The following is a 24,126-nucleotide window of genomic DNA, read 5'->3' as shown; positions in this document are numbered from 1 at the left end:
CAAGGCATTCCTTTTGCAATTATTTGAACTGTCGGAAATTGAAAAGGCGGATCGTCTATTGTCACTTAACGGCCTCGGCGACGGCAAGCCATCCGAACTGATGGACAGGATGCTGTCCGTTTTGGGCTCGGCAGATCCCTCTTTTTTGTTTAAGCATGTTTTCATGCGTCAGCTCCCAGCGCCTGTGCGCACCGCCCTGGCTAGCTCTCCCGTCTCCTTCACCAAGGACTACCGCGCGCTGGCTGCCGAAGCGGACAGGATTTATCTCGCCAACCGGCAGCAGTTTGTGCATGCGCTGCTTCCAGCCTACCACCCACCTACCCAGCTAGTGGACGCTGCGGACGCCGCTGCAGCAGTGACTGCCCGTCGCCAGGGTAACAGTGGATGGTGTTATTTCCATAACCGGTTTGGCGCCAGGGCCAAACAGTGTCGCCCACCGTGCAATTACAGTGACCAGGGAAACGCCAGGGCCAATGCTCATTAACAGCCATGAGCGTTGGCGGAGGCTATTTATTAAGGACACCTTATTTGGCCGGCGACTACTAGTCGACTCGGGCGCGCAACGCAGCATCCTGCCTGCTACAGCTGTGGACACTATGGCTGGGGGCCACGGTCCCCCCATGGACGCTGCTAATGGCACGCCTATACGTACCTACGGAAGCCGGTATGTAGAGGTGTGTTTTGGCGGGCGCCGTTTCGGGTGGGAGTTTGTCATGGCCGCTGTGTCAGTTCCTCTCCTCGGTGCGGACTTCCTGTGTGCGTTCAGGCTGCTAGTGGACATTACAAACTGTCGCGTGATCGATGCTGTCTCCTTCGCTACCTACCCGTGCACGCTGGGAGGGCCAGGGACACTAGGTCTGTCCAACATGCTTGCTGCTGGGGATGTATATCAGCGCCTCCTAGCGGAGTTCCCTATCCTCACCACGCCTACATTTTCCTCAGCAGTCGCTAAGCATGGCGTGGAGCACTATATAGCCACTGTCGGTCCCCCGGTCTATGCACATGCTCGGCGCCTTGACCCAGCTAAGCTCTCCATTGCCAGGGAGGAATTTGCAACCATGGAACGCCTTGGAATTGTGCGCCGTTCTGACAGTCCGTGGGCCTCCCCCCTGCATATGGTCACTAAGGCTGATGGTGGGTGGCGTCCCTGTGGCGATTTCCGACGCCTAAACAACGCCACGACCCCGGACCGGTACCCCGTCCCGCATATACAGGACTTCTCCGCCCACCTGGCGGGGACCACCATCTTTTCCAAGGTGGACTTGGTGCGGGGATACCACCAGGTACCAGTTCACCCACGGGACGTTCCCAAGACGGCGGTCATCACTCCTTTTGGCCTGTTCGAGTTTCTGCGGATGCCCTTTGGCCTCAAGGGGGCGGCACAGACTTTCCAGCGACTGATGGACTCGGTGCTGCGGGATATGGCATTCATGTTCGTATACTTGGACGACATTCTCGTAGCCAGCACGTCTGCAGAGGAGCACCTGACACATCTCAGGCAGTTGTTTGAGCGGCTCAGTGCACATGGGCTCATTGTTAACCCCGCCAAGTGCCAGTTCGGCCGGTCGTCTATTGATTTCCTCGGGCACAGGGTCTCAGCAGAGGGAGCTGTTCCGCTCCCTGCCAGGGTGGACGCCGTTGCCAGCTTTCCACGCCCCCCGCACCGTGAAGTCCCTGCAGGAGTTCCTAGGCATGGTGAACTTCTACAACAGGTTAATTCCCTGTGCTGCTCACCTCATGCGCCCCTTGTATGAGGCCCTGCGTGGTAAGGACCCCAAGGCCGAGGTGGACTGGTCCCCGTGTACCGACGACGCTTTTTTGGGCGCTAAAACTGCACTGGCCAATGCCGCATTACTGGCACACCCATTTCCTACCACCCCTATCGCCCTCACAACTGACGCCTCAGACTACGCAGTGGGGGCAGTGTACGAACAGTGGGTGGGGGGGGGGCTGGCAACCGCTTGCTTTCTTCAGTCGCCAGCTGCGGGACAATGAAAGAAAGTACAGCACCTTTGACCGGGAGCTCCTAGGCCTCTTCCTGGCCATCAGGCACTTCAGATTCCTGCTGGAGGGCCGACGGTTTACTGCCTTTGTGGATCACAAGCCACTCACCTTCGCCATGGCCAAGGCCACCGAGCCGTGGTCAGGGCGCCAGCAGCGCCAACTCTCCGAGTTTACCACGGACTTACGGCATGTCGCAGGTAAAGACAACTACGTCGCTGACTGCCTCTCCCGGACGGTGGTGGGGGCCGTCCACTTGGGACTGGACTACGCTGCCATGGCTGCCGACCAGGCCACTGACAAGGACATGCAGGCCTACCGAACAGCCGACACTGGGCTAAGGTTAGAGGATGTGCAGGTTGGTATTGCCAACACCACGCTCCTCTGCGACGTCTCCACCGGTCAGCCCCGTCCGATGGTTCCCACTGGCTGGCGGTGGCAGGTATTCGAAGCCATCCATGGCCTGTCGCACCCGCGGGTGAAGGCGTCAACTAAGCTGGTCAGTGCTAAATTCGTCTGGCATGGCCTCAGGAAGGACATTGCAGCCTGGGCCGGCTCCTGCGTGGCGTGCCAGCGTGCAAAGATACACCGTCACACCAAAGCCCCCTTGGCACCGTTTCTCGTGCCGGAGAGGCGCTTTGACCATGTCAATGTGGACCTGGTGGGTCCCCTGCCCCCCTCCCACGGGTTCACTCACCTCCTCACCATGGTGGACAGAACCACTAGGTGGCCGGAGGTGGTCCCGCTGGCATCGACCACATCCGCCGAGGTGGCCCGGTCGTTCATTGGGTCCTGGGTAGCCCGTTTTGGCACACCATCTGATCTCACATCCGACCGGGGCCCACAGTTTACGTCCGGGCTCTGGACTGCAGTCGCCGAGGGCCTGGGAGTGAAGCTCCACCGCACCACAGCCTACAACCCACAGGGCAACGGCTTGTGTGAACGGTTTCACCGCTCTATGAAGGCTGCTCTGCGGGCCAGCCTTACGGACTGCAACTGGGTCGACCGGCTTCCCTGGGTCATGCTTGGCCTGCTCTCCGCCCCCAAAGAAGACCTGCAGGCCTCGGCTGCTGAGCTGGTGTACGGACAGCCGCTGCGAGTCCCTGGGGAGTTCCTCCCGGATGCCGAGGCTCCCTGGTCGGTCACCTCATCTCGGACTGTGCTCAGGGATGGCGCCGGTGCTTTCACCCCAGTCCCAACTTCCCAGCACTGCCTCCCGCAGTCCTACATCCCTAGGGATCTGCAGTCAGCCAGGTATGTTTTCATTCGCCATGACAGCCACCGTACTCCTCTGCAGCCCCCTTACGACGGCCCTTTTCGCGTCCTGGAGGCGGGGCCTAAGAACTTCATGGTGGACATTGGAGGAAGGTCAGAGCGGGTATCGGTCAACCGGCTCAAGCCTGCCCATTTGGACCTAGACAGGCCAGTTGAACTGGCCCGGCCCCCGCGGCGTGGACAACCCCCTGCCCGGCCCCTGCCAACTGCTTTTCCCTCTAGTCACCTCATATCTCCTGAATCCCCCCCACACGCCCCACACGCCCCAATCCCCACCTCTACCCCTGCACGGGTGATACAGACTCGTTTTGGGCGCCTGATCCGCCCCCCGCCTCGTTGACTGTGGATGATCTTTTGGGGGGTTATTGTGAATTCTGGGGGGGCCTGTGTGGTGACACTTATCACGCACAATTTGTGCAGACATTCACTGGACTTGAGGAGCAGAGGAATGCTCCTTTAAGCCTGGGGATTCTGGGAACGGTGTGGGTATTTGGTGACGTATATTAGGTCACCTGTCAGCTGTCAGCTGGCTGCTGTCACTTTGAAGTAGTAACGTTAAACGCCTCTGCACTCTGTTTGATGTATGTAATTTATGTTGGGAAGTAAAGGAAAAACGTCTCCCGTTTTATCCTTTCTTGCGATCCCACAGTATGATGTTTTATAATAAGAGCCTGATGTGTAATAGCCTGGTGTTTTATGTTTTTACTGTGGTATTGTTTTAGAACGGGTATCGTGATACTTAGGCTGGTATCGGTATCGAAGTCAAAACGTTGGTATCATGACAACACTAACCCGGTGTTGTAGGCCCATATAGATAGGGCTTCTTATTCGCCAACACTGTAACATGTGCCCACAGCCGGGGAGAGATGAACAATGTTGGTTAGTCACAGCTAATGCAGAATGAACGATATTGAATTTGAATATCTTCATAATAAATTCAATAATGTTATAAAAGGTGTGCATTCGTTTATGAGTACAGTAGGGCTGGGTGATTAATCGAGTTTCATTTTCAATTATGATGATGGCTTCCCACAATCATGAAAACAAGATAATCGAGATAAAATGATTATCGTGCCGCATGCCGTGTTGCTCTCAATTTGTCTTGTCATTTTGTGTTGTAAATGCAGCGCACCCTTCCTTCACAGCGGTGTGCTCTGCCCCCCCCCCCCCCCCCCCCCCCAAACAGACGTTTCAGCTCGCGTTGAGAGAGAGGAGGGAGGAGCCACGGCGTGTTCCTCCACTTATTTTGAAACGTCTTTGGTAACTTGTAGAAAATGACAGAAAGGCCTTTGGTTGAGAAGACGGGTGAAAAAACAAATGCAGTCGTCGTCATATGATGTCCTCAAATCAATGTTTAACAAGAGTATTGCATTGTGGGAGGTGTACACTTCTTTTCCGACGCAATGTTGTGATGTTGCAAAGAGACCCATCTACGGCCAATCACAGCACAGGCTAAATGTCTTCTGTCATCTGACAATTACACTGACCTTCAGTCTTTATACTCAGCTTAAATACTCTGTGATCTATTATGACATCTGACACATCGAGTTTCATTTGGAAGGTCGATTGTGGTCTATGTGAGACGCAACAATTGGACCACAAGGCATTACGGTCAAGTCGAGGTTGAGCTTGAACTGCTTGACACAACAGTATTCCCATGACCCAAGTAAGCTAAAAACACACCTCTTCACCTTAGACTTGCACTCTGCCACTTAGATTATTGTACTATATGCATGTATGTTGATTATTGTGTATTTTATACTCATTCTATGTCTGCACTTTATCCATTGCTTTTATTTAGTCAATTCATTTGATCCCTGTCTATATTTATGCCAAGAGAAATGTTATGTCCATTATGTCTACATCACTGCTGTAAAGCACTTTGGGCTGCAATTCATGGATGAAAGGTGCTATACAAATAAAGTTTATTATTATTATTATTATTATTATTATTATTATTATTATTATTATTATTATTATTATTATTATTATTATTATTATTATTATTATTATTATTATTATTATTATTATTATTATTATTATTATTATTATTATTATTATTATTATTATTATTATTATTATTATTATTATTATTATTATTATTAATATTATTATTATTATGAAACAGGACAGCGCTGACCACTGTGGACACTTCAGTACCCTTTTGGATTATTGGATCATCAGTGACAACATCCATATTCCATCTTTCCCGAAAGGGTACCCTGTAAGGTTCAGACGGAATGTGTTATGGGACGGCTGGCAGCTGCTGTCCTAGCGAGATAAAAGGGACGGACAAAGGGTCGGAGACTCGGGACAGAAGGCAGATCTACTTTCTGTGATGTCTTTACAACAACTCTAGACACACACACGGTGTCCTCTGGTCCCTATAGCAGGACACTGGTTAACCCAGTGCGGTAACTCAACATGGCTTGAGTTTACATTAGTTACAGTCATTTCACATGATGTCATAATGCCCCTGTGCTAGGGCTGGGCGATATGGCCAAAAATGATATCGCGATAACGATATCGATAACAAACAAAAAAAATCGATAAAAAATAATCGAATATATAAATGTTTTTTTTTATTATTATTTTTTTAACAACAGATGTATGTTTATTTTGCAGCAATTATTTGTCGTTGCCGCCATCTTTAGTGTTACATCCCCTCACACTCCAGTTCTCAGGCTGCAGCTGGTTTGAAAGCGAAAGTAAACCGGCTTCTCTGCTGGCTGTGGCTCCAGGGGAGTTGAACAGTTCTGGCTCTGCTAGTTTCTTTTCTATCTTTTGGCGCTTTTTTGGTCGACAAACCACCGCACATGTGCACCGTGACTCATGACTGGAGACTAGCTCTGCTAGCACACATAGCCTACTGTGTACAGACGGTTTCAAACTGTATTTTAAATTAGAAAGCAAACAAAATAAAAGAGAAAAATAAATCTCAATTTGGTCGGTATTGTCATTTGGACAAGCAAAGCCATTACTTTAAGTTGCAGGCAAGAAAGACAAGTCTGTCCACTGTCTCTGGTTTTAAAACTGCCCTGTTGCAGGTAAAAAAAAAAAAAAAAAAATCTGTATTTTATTTTTTCGATTTCTTTTTTTTTCGATATCGATTATTAAAATATATCGCGATAATTATCGTTATCGTTATATCGCCCAGCCCGCCTGTGCAGCCCGTATAAGCAGCCATTTTGCGTCCTTCCCAAGAATTTGATGTATTCTGTTTGATTAAGTGTGGGACACGAAATTAGTTTTTTGTGCAAATAGTTTAGACTGTTAGAATCAACGTTGGAAACTTTGTAAACATCTACGTAATGCTGAGCGACATCGCAACGCAAAGACTAGACTCATATAAAGTGCAGTGTGTCTCTCACCGTGCAACATAAAGACTAGACTCATATGAAGTGTGTCTCTCACCGTGCAACACAAAGACTAGACTCATATGAAGTGTCTCTCACCATGCAACACAAAGACTAGACTCATATGAAGTGTGTCTCTCACCGTGCAACACAAAGACTAGACTCATATAAAGTGTGTCTCTCACCGTGCAACACAAAGACTAGACTCATATAAAGTGCAGTGTGTCTCTCACCCAAGGACCAAACTCTGCACTATGGGAGTTCGGGCTTTTTGCTCTTCCGATCCCAGTCTGTGGAATGCTCTCCCTGACCACTTGAGAACACCACAAACTGTGGATGCTTTTAAGAAGGGCCTCAAAACTCATCTTTTTAACACATTCCCGCCCAAGCACGGAGATCTCCGTGTTTCGATTCCACCCGTTGTGGACAGAGGCACGGATATATCCGTGGGAAGTTGTTATTGCTTTTATTCCATTTTAATAACCTATTCAAGGTCGCAGAGCGGCACTGCAGATTTACCCTACTCTATGAATTCGAGAAGGTGCAATACCGGCCAGATCCTCTTAGGGGCGCTATCGCGCTAATGCAGTGTGCCCTGTGGCTGAACGGATCAGTCTTTTTTTTTTTTACTTTCAATGGAGATTTCAGTAGCAGGATTCTGGATGTGCACAGTGCAGCATGTAGTTTGGATTACGTTTCGGATCGCACATTTCACCATGCAATAAGGGGATTTATCATCAGCCAATGAACATATCGATCTACCAGATGGCGATCGATAACGGGGAAATGCTCGGGGGGATCAGCCCGGACCACGGTAAGATCTTTTTCACGTAAATTACAGCCCGATCGGGCATTGTTTTGATAGCCATCCAGGCGATCGGCCTATGTGGCTAGTTAGACGAACACGGTTATTGGTAATCAATAATAATAAACAACGTCCCCCGCCCCCCCCTTTCATGCATACATGCTTTGGGATCGTCCCGATCATATGCAGTTTGAGTTATTTCTGTAGCATCTGTAAAACGGAAATGCCATTGGATATAACGTTAGCAGCTATTAGCCCTATATCTAGCCTTCCAGAAAATATACTTGTCCCAAATCCCGTATAACGCTTATATTCACGGCCCTATAAAATGAGAACCTATTGATGATTTTTTTTTCTTTACGCCATTTTGACAGGACGGTTTATGGACTCAATTGACAATGAGAATGGACAGATAGCAATACTATAAAGTATAGATTTAGCTGTACAAACAGCCCCACGTTTGTTTACATTCCCTGGTCCTCTTGACATTAATTAGACTCAGCCCAATGGCCCCGAATGTGTTAATAGAGCCTTTTGTTGATTTTTCTAAAAAGAATTGCTCCACACATTTTATGTTCTTTTACCTGTTTTATTTATTCTATGTTTCTCTTACTCTGTTACTAGTTTTAGTGTTCTTCTGACTCCCTGCTAGCTTTAGTCTTCAGTCTTCTTCTTTTACTCTTGCTAGTTTTTATGTTCTTTTAAAATGTAGCGCTTTGAGATTTGCTCCACAATTATAAAGCGCATTACAAATCAAATATATTATTATTATTATTATTATTATAAAGACTAGACTCATATAAAGTGCAGTGTGTCTCTCACCGTGCCGCGAGCATCGTCCTGGGTAATGGTGGTGGTGCTGAACATGCCATACGCCTCCAGAGAGCGCAGGCCCTGCTGCGGCTGAGAGAGACCCAGCAACTGCTCCAGCTCCAGGGGGGCGTTCTGCACGGGGCAGTGGGAGAAATGTGTGGGCGGGACCTGGGGATGCTGTAACATCTGCTGCTGCTGTTGATGTTGATGTTGTTGTTGTTGTTGTTGTTGTTGTTGTTGTTGTTTCTGGTGACCCGGTAGCTGGTAGGACGGAGTGGTGGACACCATTCCCTGATAGTGACAAAAGTCCGGCACAGGCGCTCTGTTCACGCCGACGCCCGGCGCGTCGGCCATATTGTAATCCACGTGAGCAACCTGTGGGGATTGCGAAAAGGCAGGCTGTCCGTTTGGAAGGTAAGCTCCATTCGTCGTCGGTTCGAGCCGGTCCTGGTAGCCCGACCACGGAGGTTGGCTGTGAGGTCCGTTAAGGGGGCCTCTGCCCTCACTGGTTGGCTGCTTGAAGTGGCAACGGGCCTGGAGCTGGAGATAGAGCTGGTCCTGCTGATGCTGCCATTGCTGGTTGGAGTCTAGAAGGTGGTTGAGGTGTTTGTGTTCCCCGTCCGACAGGGAGCCCTGACCGTTGAGCACAGTTTGTGGGTGGCGTGCGCGGCCGAGGCCGTTCGGAACCCCAGTCGGTGTGTCGGTTTCCGAGGTCTGGGAGAGAGACCGGGTCTGGTCGTGAGAATGTGAGGTCCAGGGCTGGGCTTTCGCACGTTGGACCGCGACGAGATGCTGCTGCATCTCCTGCGAGAGCTGGACTATGGGCGACTGCCTGGGCTGCCTGTGGATGGGTGTGGCCTGAGGAGGAACAGGGTGGTGGGGGGTGGTCGTGGGGCAGGGCTGGGGTCTGCTGTGGGTGTGGTTCTGACTCGAAAGTTCCGACCCGCCGCCGTCTCCCCCCGGTTGCTCTCCTTCCGTCCCGCCGTCTAGCGTGTCGTGGATGTAGGAGAGGATCTCGGTGTTGGTGAGCAGGTCGTTGAGCGTGGGGACGTAGTCCGGGTCCACGTCCACCCGGATCATCCTCTCGTCCAGCAGCAGGAGCTCCAGGTCCTCGGCGTTCAGGCCCAGACTCTCCAGGGCGCTGAAAAGCTCGCTGTTGGAGCACGTTGTCTCATCACCGTCCAGCGATAGCGAGTCCAACGTGGCCAGGAGCGGGTCGTAGCCGGACGGGTCGTAGCTGGAAGGCTCACCGCCGCCGCACCCCGTCGACAGCCCGTTGGGCACCGCGTTCCAGCTCTCGACCCCCGCTATCGTTTCTCCGAACTCCTCGCTCCCCTCCTCCCGCTGCTCGCCGAACAGGCTGCCGTGGAAGGACGGCATCTTGTGTTCCGACGCCGGCTGGCACACGTAGACCGACTCGTCTTGACTCATCAGCGCCCCCAACAGGGAGTTGGGGTCGAGGCCGTTGTCGTCGTCGGAGCCCTTGTCCATTTTGCCCTTTTTGGATTTGCCGCCCTTGGCTTTGCCCCGGAGGGCGTCGGGAAAGCTGTGCAGGGGGTAACTGGTCTGGTAGAGGAGGGCCTCGCCAGTGGCAAAGGTGAAGGGGAGGTGCATGGAGCGCTTTCTTAAGTGTTCCCCACCTTCCTCCTCCCTAAGGATGAGCAGGAGAACATCATTAGAGTGGTGTTCCTATACATAAATGGTAAATGGTGCATTTATATAGCGCTTTTATCCAAAGTGCTTTACAATTCTTTTTTACATTCACACACCAACAGCGGAGGCAACCATGCAAGGGGCCAATCTGCTCATCGGAAGCAATTAGGGGTTAAGTGTCTTGCTCAAGGACACTTCGACACGCTGCCCGCGAAGAGCGGGAATCGAACCGGGAACCTTCGGATTACCAGATGACTGCTCAACCTCCCGAACCACTGTCTCCCCCCATACATCCCCCCATCAACCCCATGGTTATGGTAAAGCCGTCAGTACAGTAGACATCAGGGGAGGAGCTGGTTTATGGTAAGTTGCCGTAACAAAAACATGTTTTTCATAAATCTTCGATTATAGCAAAACCAGCTCAATAGTATCTGGGGAAATAATGTTGTGAGGCAAGGCGGTTGAGCTTGAATCAAATGTAGGTATGCCATTACCGAAAAAAGCGAGTACACTTTCAAATCCACACCAAACAACAGAGGCAGGCTTTAATCGGCCCAGAGGGGGGAGGGGGACAGGGACAAGCTTGAACTTACACCAACGGCCTCTGGGTGGCGATAATGTAGTCCGGCTTGCCATTCTTGTAGACGAGCCTGGCGTTGGCCTGGACCCACTTCCAGCGGTTGTCCTTGGTGAGGAGGCGGAACACGGTGAGGCCACTCTCTCCCGTCTTGATCACTGGGAATCACATTAGACCAGACAGTCAGGGGAAAGCTGTGTCATAACCATTACGCTCAGTGGACCCAGCAAAGGCAGCGGTGCGCGGGCCTGTGACGCGGGCTAGAGAGAGACCCGCAGGCCTGTGTTACGGCCAGGGGTGTAAAGTACTTGAGTAATTGTACTTCATTACAATACTTAAGTACTGTTTTGGGGGATTTGTACTTTACTCTAGTATTATTAGGTTTGTAAAAAAACATGTTTCTCTGGCCAAACTAACGTTAATGTTATTAATCCTGCGGCCGCACTTTATTTAAAAACAGCCAATCAAATCCCCATCAATGGAAAATTAACCCGCCCATACCCATGCTGATTGATCCTTGTGCAAGACTAGAAAGCGGGGCTCTTTAAACACCTGCTATCAGAAGAAGAATTTCATATCAAATGAAAACTTGGCCCACGATGGAATGAGTTTGAGACCCCTGGTCTATCCCATGCAATAAAAAAAGGTTTTTACTTTAACTTTTTAGTACGTAAGTACATTTAAAAGTAGACACTTTTTTTACTTTTACTCAAGTGTGTTTTTAGCCAGATACTCTGACTTTTACTTGAGTCAGATTTTGAGACAGTACCCATACTTTCACTTAAGTATAATTTCTGGGTACTTTTTACACCCCTGGTTACGGCCCTGTTTTTACACGCACACAAAACCACATGTTTACAATTCCACACCCCTCCTCTCATCCGTAGCTAATGTGTCTGCGTGTGTCTGTGTTATGTGTCGTGGCACAGATCGTGTCTTTGTGCCGTCTCGTCCTCTGGGGTGGGTGGACGGTGGAAGATAGCACACACACACACACACACACACACACACACACACACACACACACACACACACACACACACACACACACACACACACACACACACACACACACACACACACACATTGTGTCATTGTGTCATTGTTACGAGGACTTGCCAATTACGAGTTTCACAATGTAACGTCCCACAGGTAGTAACACAGCAGAAAGGCAAACGACTCCAGTGTGAGATACTGTATAAGTATCTGCTATTTATTCAATCTGCATTCTATTTACTTTTTTTTTGTCCACTTTTTCTCCTTATTTTTCAATTTTTCCAATTTCGCTATTTCCAATTATCCCCTCCCCTGTCTTGAACGTTGCTTGCATATGCCCCCCACAGGTCGGTCATAGGGAGGATAGAAGCCTTGCATCACGTGTCCCCTCCGGTACACGAGGAGGCAGCCTGTCACATCTTTTCACCTGCCAGCGCGGACTCTCATTGGCGAGGTGTAACGTGTGGGAGGCTCACACTACCCCCGCTATTTCCTGTCTCTGCTGTGCAGGCGTCCCCCAACCGACCTGTAGGAGTCGCTGTCCACAACGTCCAGATTAGCACCCATCGACTTCCACCCGCTGACTCTGCCAATTGAGCCAGTATGACGGCCGGCCCAAGCCGGAGGCAACGCCGACAGCCGGATTTGAACCAGGTGTCTCTTGCGTTGGTGAAGAGCGCAATGTCCGCTGCGCCACCCAGCCACCCTCTGCATTCTATTTACATACCACTGAGATGCACATAAATCCCTGAAACCAGTGTGAAGCTACTAAGCTAGTAAGCTCTTTAAACAACTACAGTAGTGTCACGGTTTCTCTGTCTGTCTCTCTCTCTTGTTTCTCTGTCTCTCTGTCTCTTTCTTGTTTCTTTTTCTGTCTCTCTCTTGTTTCTCTGTCGCTCTGTCTCTTTCTTGTTTCTCTACCTGTCCTGCTTCCTGTCTGTCTGTCCTGCTTCCTGTCTGTCCTGCTGTCTGTCTGTCCTGCTTCCTGTCTGTCTGTCCTGCTTCCTGTCTGTCTGTCATGCTACCTGTCTGTCCTGCTGTCTGTCTGTCCTGCTTCCTGTTGTCTGTCCTGCTTCCTGTCTGTCCTGCTGGCTGCCTGTCTGTCCTGCTACTTGTCTGTCCTGCTACCTGTCTGTCCTGCTGCCTGTCTGTCCTGCTACCTGTCTGTCCTGCTACCTATCTGTCCTGCTACCTGTCTGTCCTGCTGCCTGTCTGTCCTGCTACCTGTCTGTCCTGCTACCTGTCTGTCCTGCTACCTGTCTGTCCTGCTACCTGTCTGTCTGTCCTGCTGCCTGTCTGTCCTGCTGTCTGTCTGCCTGCTACCTGTCTGTCCTGCTACCTGTCTGTCCTGCTGCCTGTCTGTCTGTCCTGCTGCATGTCTGTCTGTCCTGCTACCTGTCTGTCCTGCTACCTGTCTGTCCTGCTACCTGTCTGTCCTGCTGCCTGTCTGTCCTGCTACCTGTCTGTCCTGCTACCTGTCTGTCCTGCTGCCTGTCTGTCCTGCTACCTGTCTGTCTGTCCTGCTACCTGTCTGTCTGTCCTGCTACATGTCTGTCATGCTTCCTGTCTGTCCTGCTACCTGTCTGTCCTACTTCCTGTATGTCCTGCTTCCTGTCTGTCTGTCCTGCTACCTGTCTGTCTGTCCTGCTACCTGTCTGTCCTGGTACCTGTCTGTCCTGCTACCTGTCTATCCTGCTACCTGTCTGTCTGTCTGTCCTGCTACCTGTCTGTCCTGCTACCTGTCTGTCTGTCCTGCTACCTGTCTGTCCTGCTACCTGTCTGTCCTGCTACCTGTCTGTCTGTCATGCTTCCTGTCTGTCCTGCTACCTGTCTGTCCTACTTCCTGTCTGTCCTGCTTCCTGTCTGTATGTCCTGCTACCTGTCTGCCTGTCCTGCTACCTGTATGTCTGTCCTGCTACCTGTCTGTCCTGCTACCTGTCTGCCTGTCCTGCTACCTGTCTGTCTGTCCTGCTACCTGTCTGTCCTGCTACCTGTCTGTCCTGCTTCCTGTCTGTCTGTCCTGCTACCTGTCTGTCTGTCCTGCTACCTGTCTGTCTGTCCTGCTACCTGTCTGTCCTGCTACCTGTCTGTCCTGCTACCTGTCTGTCTGCCATGCTTCCTGTCTGTCCTGCTACCTGTCTGTCCTACTTCCTGTCTGTCCTGCTTCCTGTCTGTCTGTCCTGCTACCTGTCTGCCTGTCCTGCTACCTGTCTGTCTGTCCTGCTACCTGTCTGTCCTGCTAACTGTCTGCCTGTCCTGATATCTGTCTGTCTGTCCTGCTACCTGTCTGTCCTGCTACCTGTCTGTCCTGCTGCCTGTCTGTCCTGCTTCCTGTCTGTCCTGTTACCTGTCTGTCCTGCTACCTGTCTGTCTGTCCTGCTACCTGTCTGTCCTGCTACCTGTCTGTCTGTCCTGCTACCTGTCTGCCTGTCCTGCTACCTGTCTGTCCTGCTACCTGTCTGTCCTGCTGCCTGTCTGTCCTGCTACCTGTCTGTCCTGCTACCTGTCTGTCCTGCTGCCTGTCTGTCTGTCCTGCTACCTGTCTGTCCTGCTACCTGTCTGTCCTGCTGCCTGTCTGTCTGTCCTGCTACATGTCTGTCCTGCTGCCTGTCTGTCCTGCTGCCTGTCTGTCCTGCTGTCTGCCTGTCTGTCTGTCCTGCTACCTGTCTGTCCTGCTGCCTGTCTGTCCTTCTTCCCGTCTGTATGTCCTGCTACCTGTCTGCCTGTCCTGCTACCTGTATGTCTGTCCTGCTACCTGTCTGTCCTGCTACCTGTCTGCCTGTCCTGCTACCTGTCTGTCTGTCCTGCTACCTGTCTGTCCTGCTACCTGTCTGTCCTGCTTCCTGTCTGTCTGTCCTGCTACCTGTCTGCCTGTCCTGCTACCTGTCTGTCCTGCTACCTGTCTGTCCTGCTGCCTGTCTGTCTGTCCTGCTACCTGTCTGTCTGTCCTGCTACCTGTCTGTCTGTCCTGCTACCTGTCTGTCCTGCTACCTGTCTGTCCTGCTACCTGTCTGTCTGCCATGCTTCCTGTCTGTCCTGCTACCTGTCTGTCCTACTTCCTGTCTGTCCTGCTTCCTGTCTGTCTGTCCTGCTACCTGTCTGCCTGTCCTGCTACCTGTCTGTCTGTCCTGCTACCTGTCTGTCCTGCTAACTGTCTGCCTGTCCTGCTATCTGTCTGTCTGTCCTGCTACCTGTCTGTCCTGCTACCTGTCTGTCCTGCTGCCTGTCTGTCCTGCTTCCTGTCTGTCCTGTTACCTGTCTGTCCTGCTACCTGTCTGTCTGTCCTGCTACCTGTCTGTCCTGCTACCTGTCTGTCTGTCCTGCTACCTGTCTGCCTGTCCTGCTACCTGTCTGTCCTGCTACCTGTCTGTCCTGCTGCCTGTCTGTCCTGCTACCTGTCTGTCCTGCTACCTGTCTGTCCTGCTGCCTGTCTGTCTGTCCTGCTACCTGTCTGTCCTGCTACCTGTCTGTCCTGCTGCCTGTCTGTCTGTCCTGCTACATGTCTGTCCTGCTGCCTGTCTGTCCTGCTGCCTGTCTGTCCTGCTGTCTGCCTGTCTGTCTGTCCTGCTACCTGTCTGTCCTGCTGCCTGTCTGTCCTGCTTCCCGTCTGTCCTGCTGCCTGTCTGTCCTGCTACCTGTCTGTCCTGCTACCTGTCTGTCCTGCTACCTGTCTGTCCTGCTGTCTGTCTGTCCTGCTACCTGTCTGTCCTGCTACCTGTCTGTCCTGCTACCTGTCTGTCCTGCTACCTGTCTGTCCTGCTGCCTGTCTGTCCTGCTACCTGTCTGTCCTGCTGCCTGTCTGTCCTGCTACCTGTCTGTCCTGCTACCTGTCTGTCCTGCTGCCTGTCTGTCTGTCCTGCTACCTGTCTGTCCTGCTACCTGTCTGTCCTGCTACCTGTCTGTCTGTCTGTCTGTCCTGCTACCTGTCTGACCTGCTGCCTGTCTGTCCTGCTACCTGTCTGTCCTGCTACCTGTCTGTCCTGCTACCTGTCTGTCCTGCTACCTGTCTGCCTGTCCTGCTACCTGTCTGTATGTCATGCTGCCTGTCTGTCTGTCCTGCTTCCTGTCTGTCTGTCCTGCTACCTGTCTGTCCTGCTACCTGTCTGTCCTGCTACCTGTCTGTCCTGCTACCTGTCTGTCCTGCTGCCTGTCTGTCATGCTACCTGTCTGTCCTGCTTCCTGTCTGTCATGCTTCCTGTCTGTCTGTCCTGCTACATGTCTGTCCTGCTACCTGTCTGTCCTGCTACCTGTCTGTCTGTCATGCTACCTGTCTGTCCTGCTTCCTGTCTGTCTGTCCTGCTACCTGTCTGTCATGCTTCCTGTCTGTCTGTCCTGCTACCTGTCTGTCCTGCTTCCTGTCTGTCTGTCCTGCTACCTGTCTGTCCTGCTTCCTGTCTGTCTGTCCTGCTACCTGTCTGTCCTGCTACCTGTCTGTCTGTACTGCTACCTGTCTGTCCTGATGCCTGTCTGTCTGTCCTGCTACCTGTCTGTCATGCTACCTGTCTGTCCTGCTACCTGTCTGTCTGTCCTGCTACCTGTCTGTCCTGCTACCTGTCTGTCCTGCTACCTGTCTGTCTGTCCTGCTACCTGTCTGTCCTGCTACCTGTCTGTCCTACTTCCTGTCTGTCCTGCTTCCTGTCTGTCCTGCTTCCTGTCTGTCCTGCTTCCTGTCTGTCTGTCCTACTACCTGTCTGTCCTGCTACCTGTCTGTCCTGCTACCTGTCTGTCCTACTTCCTGTCTGTCCTGCTTCCTGTCTGTCCTGCTTCCTGTCTGTCCTGCTACCTGTCTGCCTGTCCTGCTACCTGTCTGTCTGTCCTGCTACCTGTCTGCCTGCTTCCTGTCTGTCCTGCTACCTGTCTGTCCTGCTACCTGTCTGTCCTGCTACCTGTCTGTCCTGCTTCCTGTCTGTCCTGCTACCTGTCTGTCCTGCTACCTGTCTGTCCTGCTTCCTGTCTGTCCTGCTACCTGTCTGTCCTGCTACCTGTCTGTCCTGCTACCTGTCTGTCCTGCTACCTGTCTGTCCTGCTACCTGTCTGTCCTGCTACCTGTCTGTCATGCTGCCTGTCTGTCCTGCTACCTGTCTGTCCTGCTACCTGTCTGTCCTGCTACCTGTCTGTCCTGCTGCCTGTCTGTCCTACTTCCTGTCTGTCTGTCCTGCTACCTGTCTGCCTGTCCTGCTACCTGTCTCTCTGTCCTGCTACCTGTCTGTCTGTCCTGCTACCTGTCTGTCTGTCCTGCTACCTGTCTGCCTGTCCTGCTACCTGTCTGTCTGTCCTGCTACCTGTCTGTCTGTCATGCTACCTGTCTGTCCTGCTGCCTGTCTGTCCTGCTACCTGTCTGTCCTGCTGCCTGACTGTCCTGCTACCTGTCTGTCCTGCTACCTGTCTGTCCTGCTACCTGTCTGTCCTGCTACCTGTCTGTCCTGCTACCTGTCTGTCCTGCTTCCTGTCTGTCCTGCTGTCTGTCTGTCCTGATACCTGTCTGTCCTGCTACCTGTCTGTCCTGCTACCTGTCTGTCTGTCCTGATACCTGTCTGCCTGCTTCCTGTCTATCCTGCTACCTGTCTGTCCTGCTTCCTGTCTGTCCTGCTACCTGTCTGTCATGCTACCTGTCTGTCTGTCCTGCTACCTGTCTGTCCTGCTACCTGTCTGTCCTGCTACCTGTCTGTCCTGCTGCCTGTCTGTCCTGCTACCTGTCTGTCCTACTTCCTGTCTGTCTGTCATGCTACCTGTCTGTCTGTCCTGTTACCTGTCTGTCTGTCCTGCTACCTGTCTGTCTGTCCTGCTACCTGTCTGCCTGTCCTGCTACCTGGCTGTCTGTCCTGCTACCTGTCTGTCTGTCCTGCTACCTGTCTGTCCTGCTACCTGTCTGTCTGACCTGCTACCTGTCTGTCCTGCTACCTGTCTGTCTGTCCTGCTACCTGTCTGTCCTACTTCCTGTCTGTCCTGCTTCCTGTCTGTCTGTCCTGCTACCTGTCTGTCCTGCTACCTGTCTGTTTGTCCTGCTACCTGTCTGTCCTGCTGCCTGTCTGTTTGTCCTGCTACCTGTCTGTCCTGCTGCCTGTCTGTCCTGCTGTCTGTCTGTCTGTCCTGCTACCTGTCTGTCTGTCCTGCTACCTGTCTGTCCTGCTACCTGTCTGTCCTGCTGCATGTCTGTCCTGCTGTCTGTCTGTCTGTCCTGCTACTTGTCTGTCTGTCCTGCTACCTGTCTGTCTGTCCTGCTACCTGTCTGTCCTGCTACCTGTCTGTCCTGCTGCCTGTCTGTCCTGCTGTCTGTCTGTCCTGCTACCTGTCTGTCTGTCCTGCTACCTGTCTGTCCTGCTGCCTGTCTGTCCTGCTGTCTGTCTGTCTGTCCTGCTACCTGTATGTCTGTCCTGCTACCTGTCTGTCTGTCCTGCTACCTGTCTGTCCTGCTACCTGTCTGTCCTGCTGCCTGTCTGTCCTGCTGTCTGTCTGTCCTGCTGCCTGTCTGTCTCTCCTGCTACCTGTCTGTCTGTCTGTCCTGCTACCTGTCTGTCCTGCTACCTGTCTGTCCTGCTACCTGTCTGTCTGTCCTGCTACCTGTCTGCCTGTCCTGCTACCTGTCTGTCTGTCCTGCTACCTGTCTGTCATGCTACCTGTCTGTCCTGCTACCTGTCTGTCTGTCCTGCTACCTGTCTGTTTGTCCTGCTTCCTGTCTGTCTGTCCTGCTACCTGTCTGTCCTGCTGCCTGTCTGTCCTGCTACCTGTCTGTCTGTCCTGCTACCTGTCTGTCCTGCTGCCTGTCTGTCCTGCTACCTGTCTGTTCTGCTGCCTGTCTGTCCTGCTGCCTGTCTGTCCTGCTACCTGTCTGTCCTGCTACCTGTCTGTCCTGCTACCTGTCTGTCCTGCTACCTGTCTGTCCTGCTACCTGTCTGTCCTGCTACCTGTCTGTCCTGCTTCCTGTCTGTCCTGCTACCTGTCTGTCCTGCTACCTGTCTGTCCTGCTTCCTGTCTGTCCTGCTACCTGTCTGTCCTGCTACCTGTCTGTCCTGCTACCTGTCTGTCCTGCTACCTGTCTGTCCTGCTTCCTGTCTGTCCTGCTGTCTGTCTGTCCTGCTACCTGTCTGTCCTGCTACCTGTCTGTCCAGTTCCTGTCTGTCCTGCTACCTGTCTGTCCTGCTACATGTCTGTCCTGCCACCTGTCTGTCCTGCTTCCTGTCTGTCCTGCTAAATCTAGCAGGACAGACAGGAAGCAGGACAGACAGGCAGCAGGACAGACAGACAGCATGACAGACAGACAGGTAGCAGGACAGACAGACAGGAAGCAGGACAGACAGGTAGCAGGACAGACAGACAGGTAGCAGGACAGACAAGCAGCAGGACAGACAGACAGGTAGCAGGACAGACAGGTAGCAGGACAGACAGGTAGCAGGACAGCCAGACAGGTAGCAGGAGAGACAGGTAGCAGGACAGACAGGTAGCAGGACAGACAGGTAGCAGAACAGACAGGTAGCAGGACAGACAAGCAGCAGGACAGACAGACAGACAGCAGGACAGACAGACAGCAGGACAGACAGACAGCAGGACAGACAGACAGCAGGACAGACAGGTAGCAGGACAGACAGACAGGCAGCAGGACAGACAGGTAGCAGGACAGACAGGTAGCAGGACTCTGGGTGAACCCCGTGGAGTTTGGCTCGTGGTCCCGGGCCGCCGGTCGCCGTATCTGGATCTCCGGCGCGCAGCTCCTCTATCCTCTCAGCGACCGCAGCTTTGTACAATCTGTCCCATAATCTGGGGGATTATTGCAAAAAATATCCCTATTCTCCACTCAGACAACTGCCTCCCCTGGATGAGCCCCCCCCCCCCCCCCCTCTATAGTGAAGCCCCCCCTCTAGTGACCCCCCCTCTATAGTGAAGCCCCCCCTCTATAGTGACCCCCCTCTATAGTGACCCCCCCTCTAGTGACCCCGCCTCTATAGTGAAGCCCCCCCCTCTATAGTGACCCCCCCTCTATAGTGAAGCCCCCCCCTCTATAGTGACCCCCCTCTATAGTGAAGCCCCCCTTCTATAGTGACCCCCCCTCTATAGTGAAGCCCCCCCTCTATAGTGACCCCCCTCTATAGTGAAGCCCCCCCTCTATAGTGACCCCCCCTCTATAGTGAAGCCCCCCCTCTATAGTGACCCCCCCCTCTATAGTGAAGCCCCCCTCTCTATAGTGACCCCCCCTCTATAGTGACCCCCCCTCTACAGTGAAGCCCCCCCTCTATAGTGACCCCCCCTCTATAGTGAAGCCCCCCTCTCTATAGTGACCCCCCCCTCTCTAGTGAATCCCCCCCCTCTATAGTGAAGCCCCCCTCTCTATAGTGAAGCCCCCCCTCTATAGTGAAGCCCCCCCCCCTCTATAGTGAAGCCCCCCTCTCTATAGTGAAGCCCCCCTCTATAGTGACCCCCCCTATAGTGACCCCCCCTCTACAGTGAAGCCCCCCCCCCCTCTATAGTGACCCCTCCTCTATAGTGAAGCCCCTCTCTCTATAGTGACCCCCCTCTATAGTGAAGCCCCCCCCCCCCTCTATAGTGAAGCCCCCCTCTCTATAGTGAAGCCCCCCCTCTATAGTGAAGCCCCCCCCCTCTATAGTGAAGCCCCCCTCTCTATAGTGAAGCCCCCCCGCTCTATAGTGAAGCCCCCCCCTCTATAGTGAAGCCCTCCTCTCTATAGTGAAGCCCCCCCCTCTATAGTGAAGCCCCCCCCCCTCTATAGTGACCCCCCCTCTATAGTGAAGCCCCCCCCCCTCTATAGTGACCCCCCCTCTATAGTGAAGCCCCCCCTCTATAGTGAAGCCCCCCCCCCCTCTATAGTGACCCCCCCCTCTATAGTGAAGCCCCCCCTCTATAGTGACCCCCCCTCTATAGTGAAGCCCCCCCCTCTATAGTGACCCCCCCCCCTCTATAGTGAAGCCCCCCCTCAGACACTTCCTGTGGGAACATAACCCTGGGGAAATGATAACTGGACTGGATTGGAAAGTGGGCCATTCTCTCAGACACAACAAGAGTCGACGGTTCAACGATCGGCCACCGTCTCCCATGATGAATCCAGCCTGGGTTATATTATTAAAGGACCTCAAAGCTGCCAACATGCACATGATTATAATAATAATGATATTAATATGAATAATATCAATAATAATAACAATGGGGATTTCTTGTGTGTGTGTGTGTGTGTGTGTGTGTGTGTGTGTGTGTGTGTGTGGGCTGTTATTTGTGTATGTATCCACATTTGTGAGAGTCCATGAGTACATGCATGTGTGTGTGTGTGTGTGTGTGTGTGTGTGTGTGCTCGTGCACAAGTACATTCATGAGTACATGCATGTGTGTGTGCGCTCGTGCACGAGTACATTCACAAGTACATGCATGTGTGTGTGTGTGTGTGTGTGTGTGTGTGCATGCATGGCGGTGGGGTCTGGTAAGCGCGGAGCAGAGAGCGTGTTGAGTCACACGGTAAAGTGCATTGTGGTTACAACTAAAGAGGTCAGCGGGTGCACAGTGCTAAGTAGGACACGCCTCCCGCTCAGTGGTCCCCCCCCCCGTCTGTAAACAAACAGCGCGCTGTGTGTTCGTTCTCTGCGTCTCATTGACATAACGCTGAGCCATCATCACATACTAATCGTTACAGAGCCCCATACTAATCGTTAGCCCCCCCCCTTCCTCCATATGTAAGGCTGAGACGATATGCCATTTGGAAGAATCGAAAAATCTCTACCAAATTATCTATAAATAAATATCGATATTTTTATTAGTATTAAAAAGAAAATGTATTTATTATTATTTAAACAACAAATGTATGATTCTTTTGCAGCAATTCTTTGTTGTTGCCGCCATCTTTAGTGTTACAGATTTCGCCATTCAAAACTACCACACTGATCCTTCTCATTTTATAGTCGGTGGTCTCTGGATGTGATGGAGGAGTGCACTGCATATTGAATGCACAGTGCAGAGTTGCAATTCAACTGAATTTACATGAAATGGGGATGTTTTAACTAAAACATGCCACAAGACCTAGTATTTTAGTATAGTATAAAGTATTTAAAACTATATATATTAATAACAAAAAATGTATACTAACTTTTTTTACATATGCAAATATATCGATATGTGACGCCACTTATCGATATCACGCAGTTATTATTATTGATATATCGATAAGTGGTCTCAGCCTTATCCATATGACACTACATGTTTAGCAGTACTGTATAGACTCATCAGGGAGGCAGAAAGGAACGTAATCCTGGTCAGAACAACGGGGCAGACTACAATATATTTGCATTTGTTGGCCACGTTAGCGATCTAAGCAATCAATCCATGCCAAAGCTGGATTATGTAAAAGGTGAAACACAACCGTGCTGATTTGGCAAAATGACACCCAGTCGTTTTCGTTTGAAACAACCTTTATTCAGGGGAGTGCCCTGGTTTCTCCATAGAGCTCCATTGTACTTTCAGTCAGGGGAGTGTCATGGTTTCTCCATAGAGCTCCATTGTACTTTCAGTCAGGGGAGTGTCATGGTTTCTCGATAGAGCTCCATTATGCTTTCAGTCAGGGGAGTGCCATGGTTTCTCCATAGAGCTCCGTTATACTTTCAGTCAGGGGAGTGTCATGGTTTCTCCATAGAGCTCCATTATACTTTCAGTCAGGGGAGTGTCATGGTTTCTCCATAGAGCTCCATTATACTTTCAGCCAGGGGAGTGCCATGGTTTCTCCATAGAGCTCCATTATACTTTCAGTAAGGGGAGTGTCATGGTTTCTCCATAGAGCTCCATTATACTTTCAGCCAGGGGAGTGCCATGGTTTCTCCATAGAGCTCCATTATACTTTCAGTAAGGGGAGTGTCATGGTTTCTCCATAGAGCTCCATTATACTTTCAGTCAGGGGAGTGTCATGGTGTTGCCATAGAGCTCCATTATACTTTCAGTCAGGGGAGTGTCATGGTTTTTCCATAGAGCTCCATTGTACTTTCAGTCAGGGGAGTGTCATGGTTTCTCCATAGAGCTCCATTGTACTTTCAGTCAGGGGAGTGTCATGGTTTCTCCATAGAACTCCATTGTACTTTCAGTCAGGGGAGTGTCATGGTTTCTCCATAGAGCTCCATTATACTTTTAGTCAGGGGAGTGGCATGGTTTCGCCATAGAGCTCCATTATACTTTCAGTCAGGGGAGTGTCATGGTTTCTCCATAGAGCTACATTGTACTTTCAGTCAGGGGAGTGTCATGGTTTCTCCATAGAGCTCCATTATACTTTCAGTCAGGGGAGTGTCATGGTTTCTCCATAGAGCTCCATTATACTTTCAGTCAGAGGAGTGTCATGGTTTTTCCATAGAGCTCCATTATACTTTCAGTCAGAGGAGTGTCATGGTTTCTCCATAGAGCTCCATTATACTTTTAGTCAGGGGAGTGTCATGGTTTCACCATAGAGCTCCATTATACTTTCAGTCAGGGGAGTGTCATGGTTTCTCCATAGAGCTCCATTATACTTTTAGTCAGGGGAGTGTCATGGTTTCTCCATAGAGCTCCATTGTACTTTCAGTCAGGGGAGTGTCATGGTTTCTCCATAGAGCTCCATTGTACTTTCAGTCAGAGGAGTGTCATGGTTTCTCCATAGAGCTCCATTGTACTTCCAGTCAGGGGAGTGTCATGGTTTCTCCATAGAGCTCCATTGTACTTTCAGTCAGGGGAGTGTCATGGTTTCTCCATAGAGCTCCATTATGCTTTCAGTCAGGGGAGTGCCATGGTTTCTCCATAGAGCTCCGTTATACTTTCAGTCAGGGGAGTGTCATGGTTTCTCCATAGAGCTCCATTATACTTTCAGCCAGGGGAGTGCCATGGTTTCTCCATAGAGCTCCATTATACTTTCAGCCAGGGGAGTGCCATGGTTTCTCCATAGAGCTCCATTATACTTTCAGTAAGGGGAGTGTCATGGTTTCTCCATAGAGCTCCATTATACTTTCAGCCAGGGGAGTGCCATGGTTTCTCCATAGAGCTCCATTATACTTTCAGTAAGGGGAGTGTCATGGTTTCTCCATAGAGCTCCATTATACTTTCAGTCAGGGGAGTGTCATGGTTTTGCCATAGAGCTCCATTATACTTTCAGTCAGGGGAGTGTCATGATTTTTCCATAGAGCTCCATTGTACTTTCAGTCAGGGGAGTGTCATGGTGTCTCCATAGAGCTCCATTGTACTTTCAGTCAGGGGAGTGTCATGGTTTCTCCATAGAGCTCCATTGTACTTTCAGTCAGGGGAGTGTCATGGTTTCTCCATAGAGCTCCATTATACTTTTAGTCAGGGGAGTGGCATGGTTTCGCCATAGAGCTCCATTATACTTTCAGTCAGGGGAGTGTCATGGTTTCTCCATAGAGCTCCATTGTACTTTCAGTCAGGGGAGTGTCATGGTTTCTCCATAGAGCTCCATTTTACTCTCAGTCAGGGGAGTGTCATGGTTTCTCCATAGAGCTCCATTATACTTTCAGTCAGGGGAGTGTCATGGTTTCTCCATAGAGCTCCATTATACTTTCAGTCAGAGGAGTGTCATGGTTTCTCCATAGAGCTCCATTATACTTTTAGTCAGGGGAGTGTCATGGTTTCGCCATAGAGCTCCATTATACTTTCAGTCAGGGGAGTGTCATGGTTTCTCCATAGAG

At 51.3% G+C, this 24,126-nt stretch overlaps 1 protein-coding gene across 1 annotated transcript in view; it reads right to left on the bottom strand.

Moving 5' to 3' along the window:
- The window catches only part of ahr1b (aryl hydrocarbon receptor 1b), a gene marked incomplete at both ends in the record, with an annotated part of 218,525 nt that overhangs the window by 11,876 nt on the left and 182,523 nt on the right, over nt 1-24,126 (bottom strand). Inside the window, 3 exons of the mRNA XM_084319583.1 lie at nt 8,260-8,382; nt 8,566-9,901; nt 10,497-10,638. Coding sequence (XP_084175709.1) covers nt 8,260-8,382; nt 8,566-9,901; nt 10,497-10,638 — 1,601 coding nt within the window. The remainder of the gene's footprint in view (nt 1-8,259; nt 8,383-8,565; nt 9,902-10,496; nt 10,639-24,126) is intronic.

The sequence above is a fragment of the Notolepis coatsorum genome (assembly GCF_963971535.1).
Source record: "Notolepis coatsorum genome assembly, chromosome: 1".
Lineage (NCBI taxonomy): Eukaryota > Metazoa > Chordata > Actinopteri > Aulopiformes > Paralepididae > Notolepis > Notolepis coatsorum.
The sequence above is the reverse complement of the archived record's forward strand: the minus strand, read 5'-3'. Positions and strand labels throughout refer to the sequence as shown.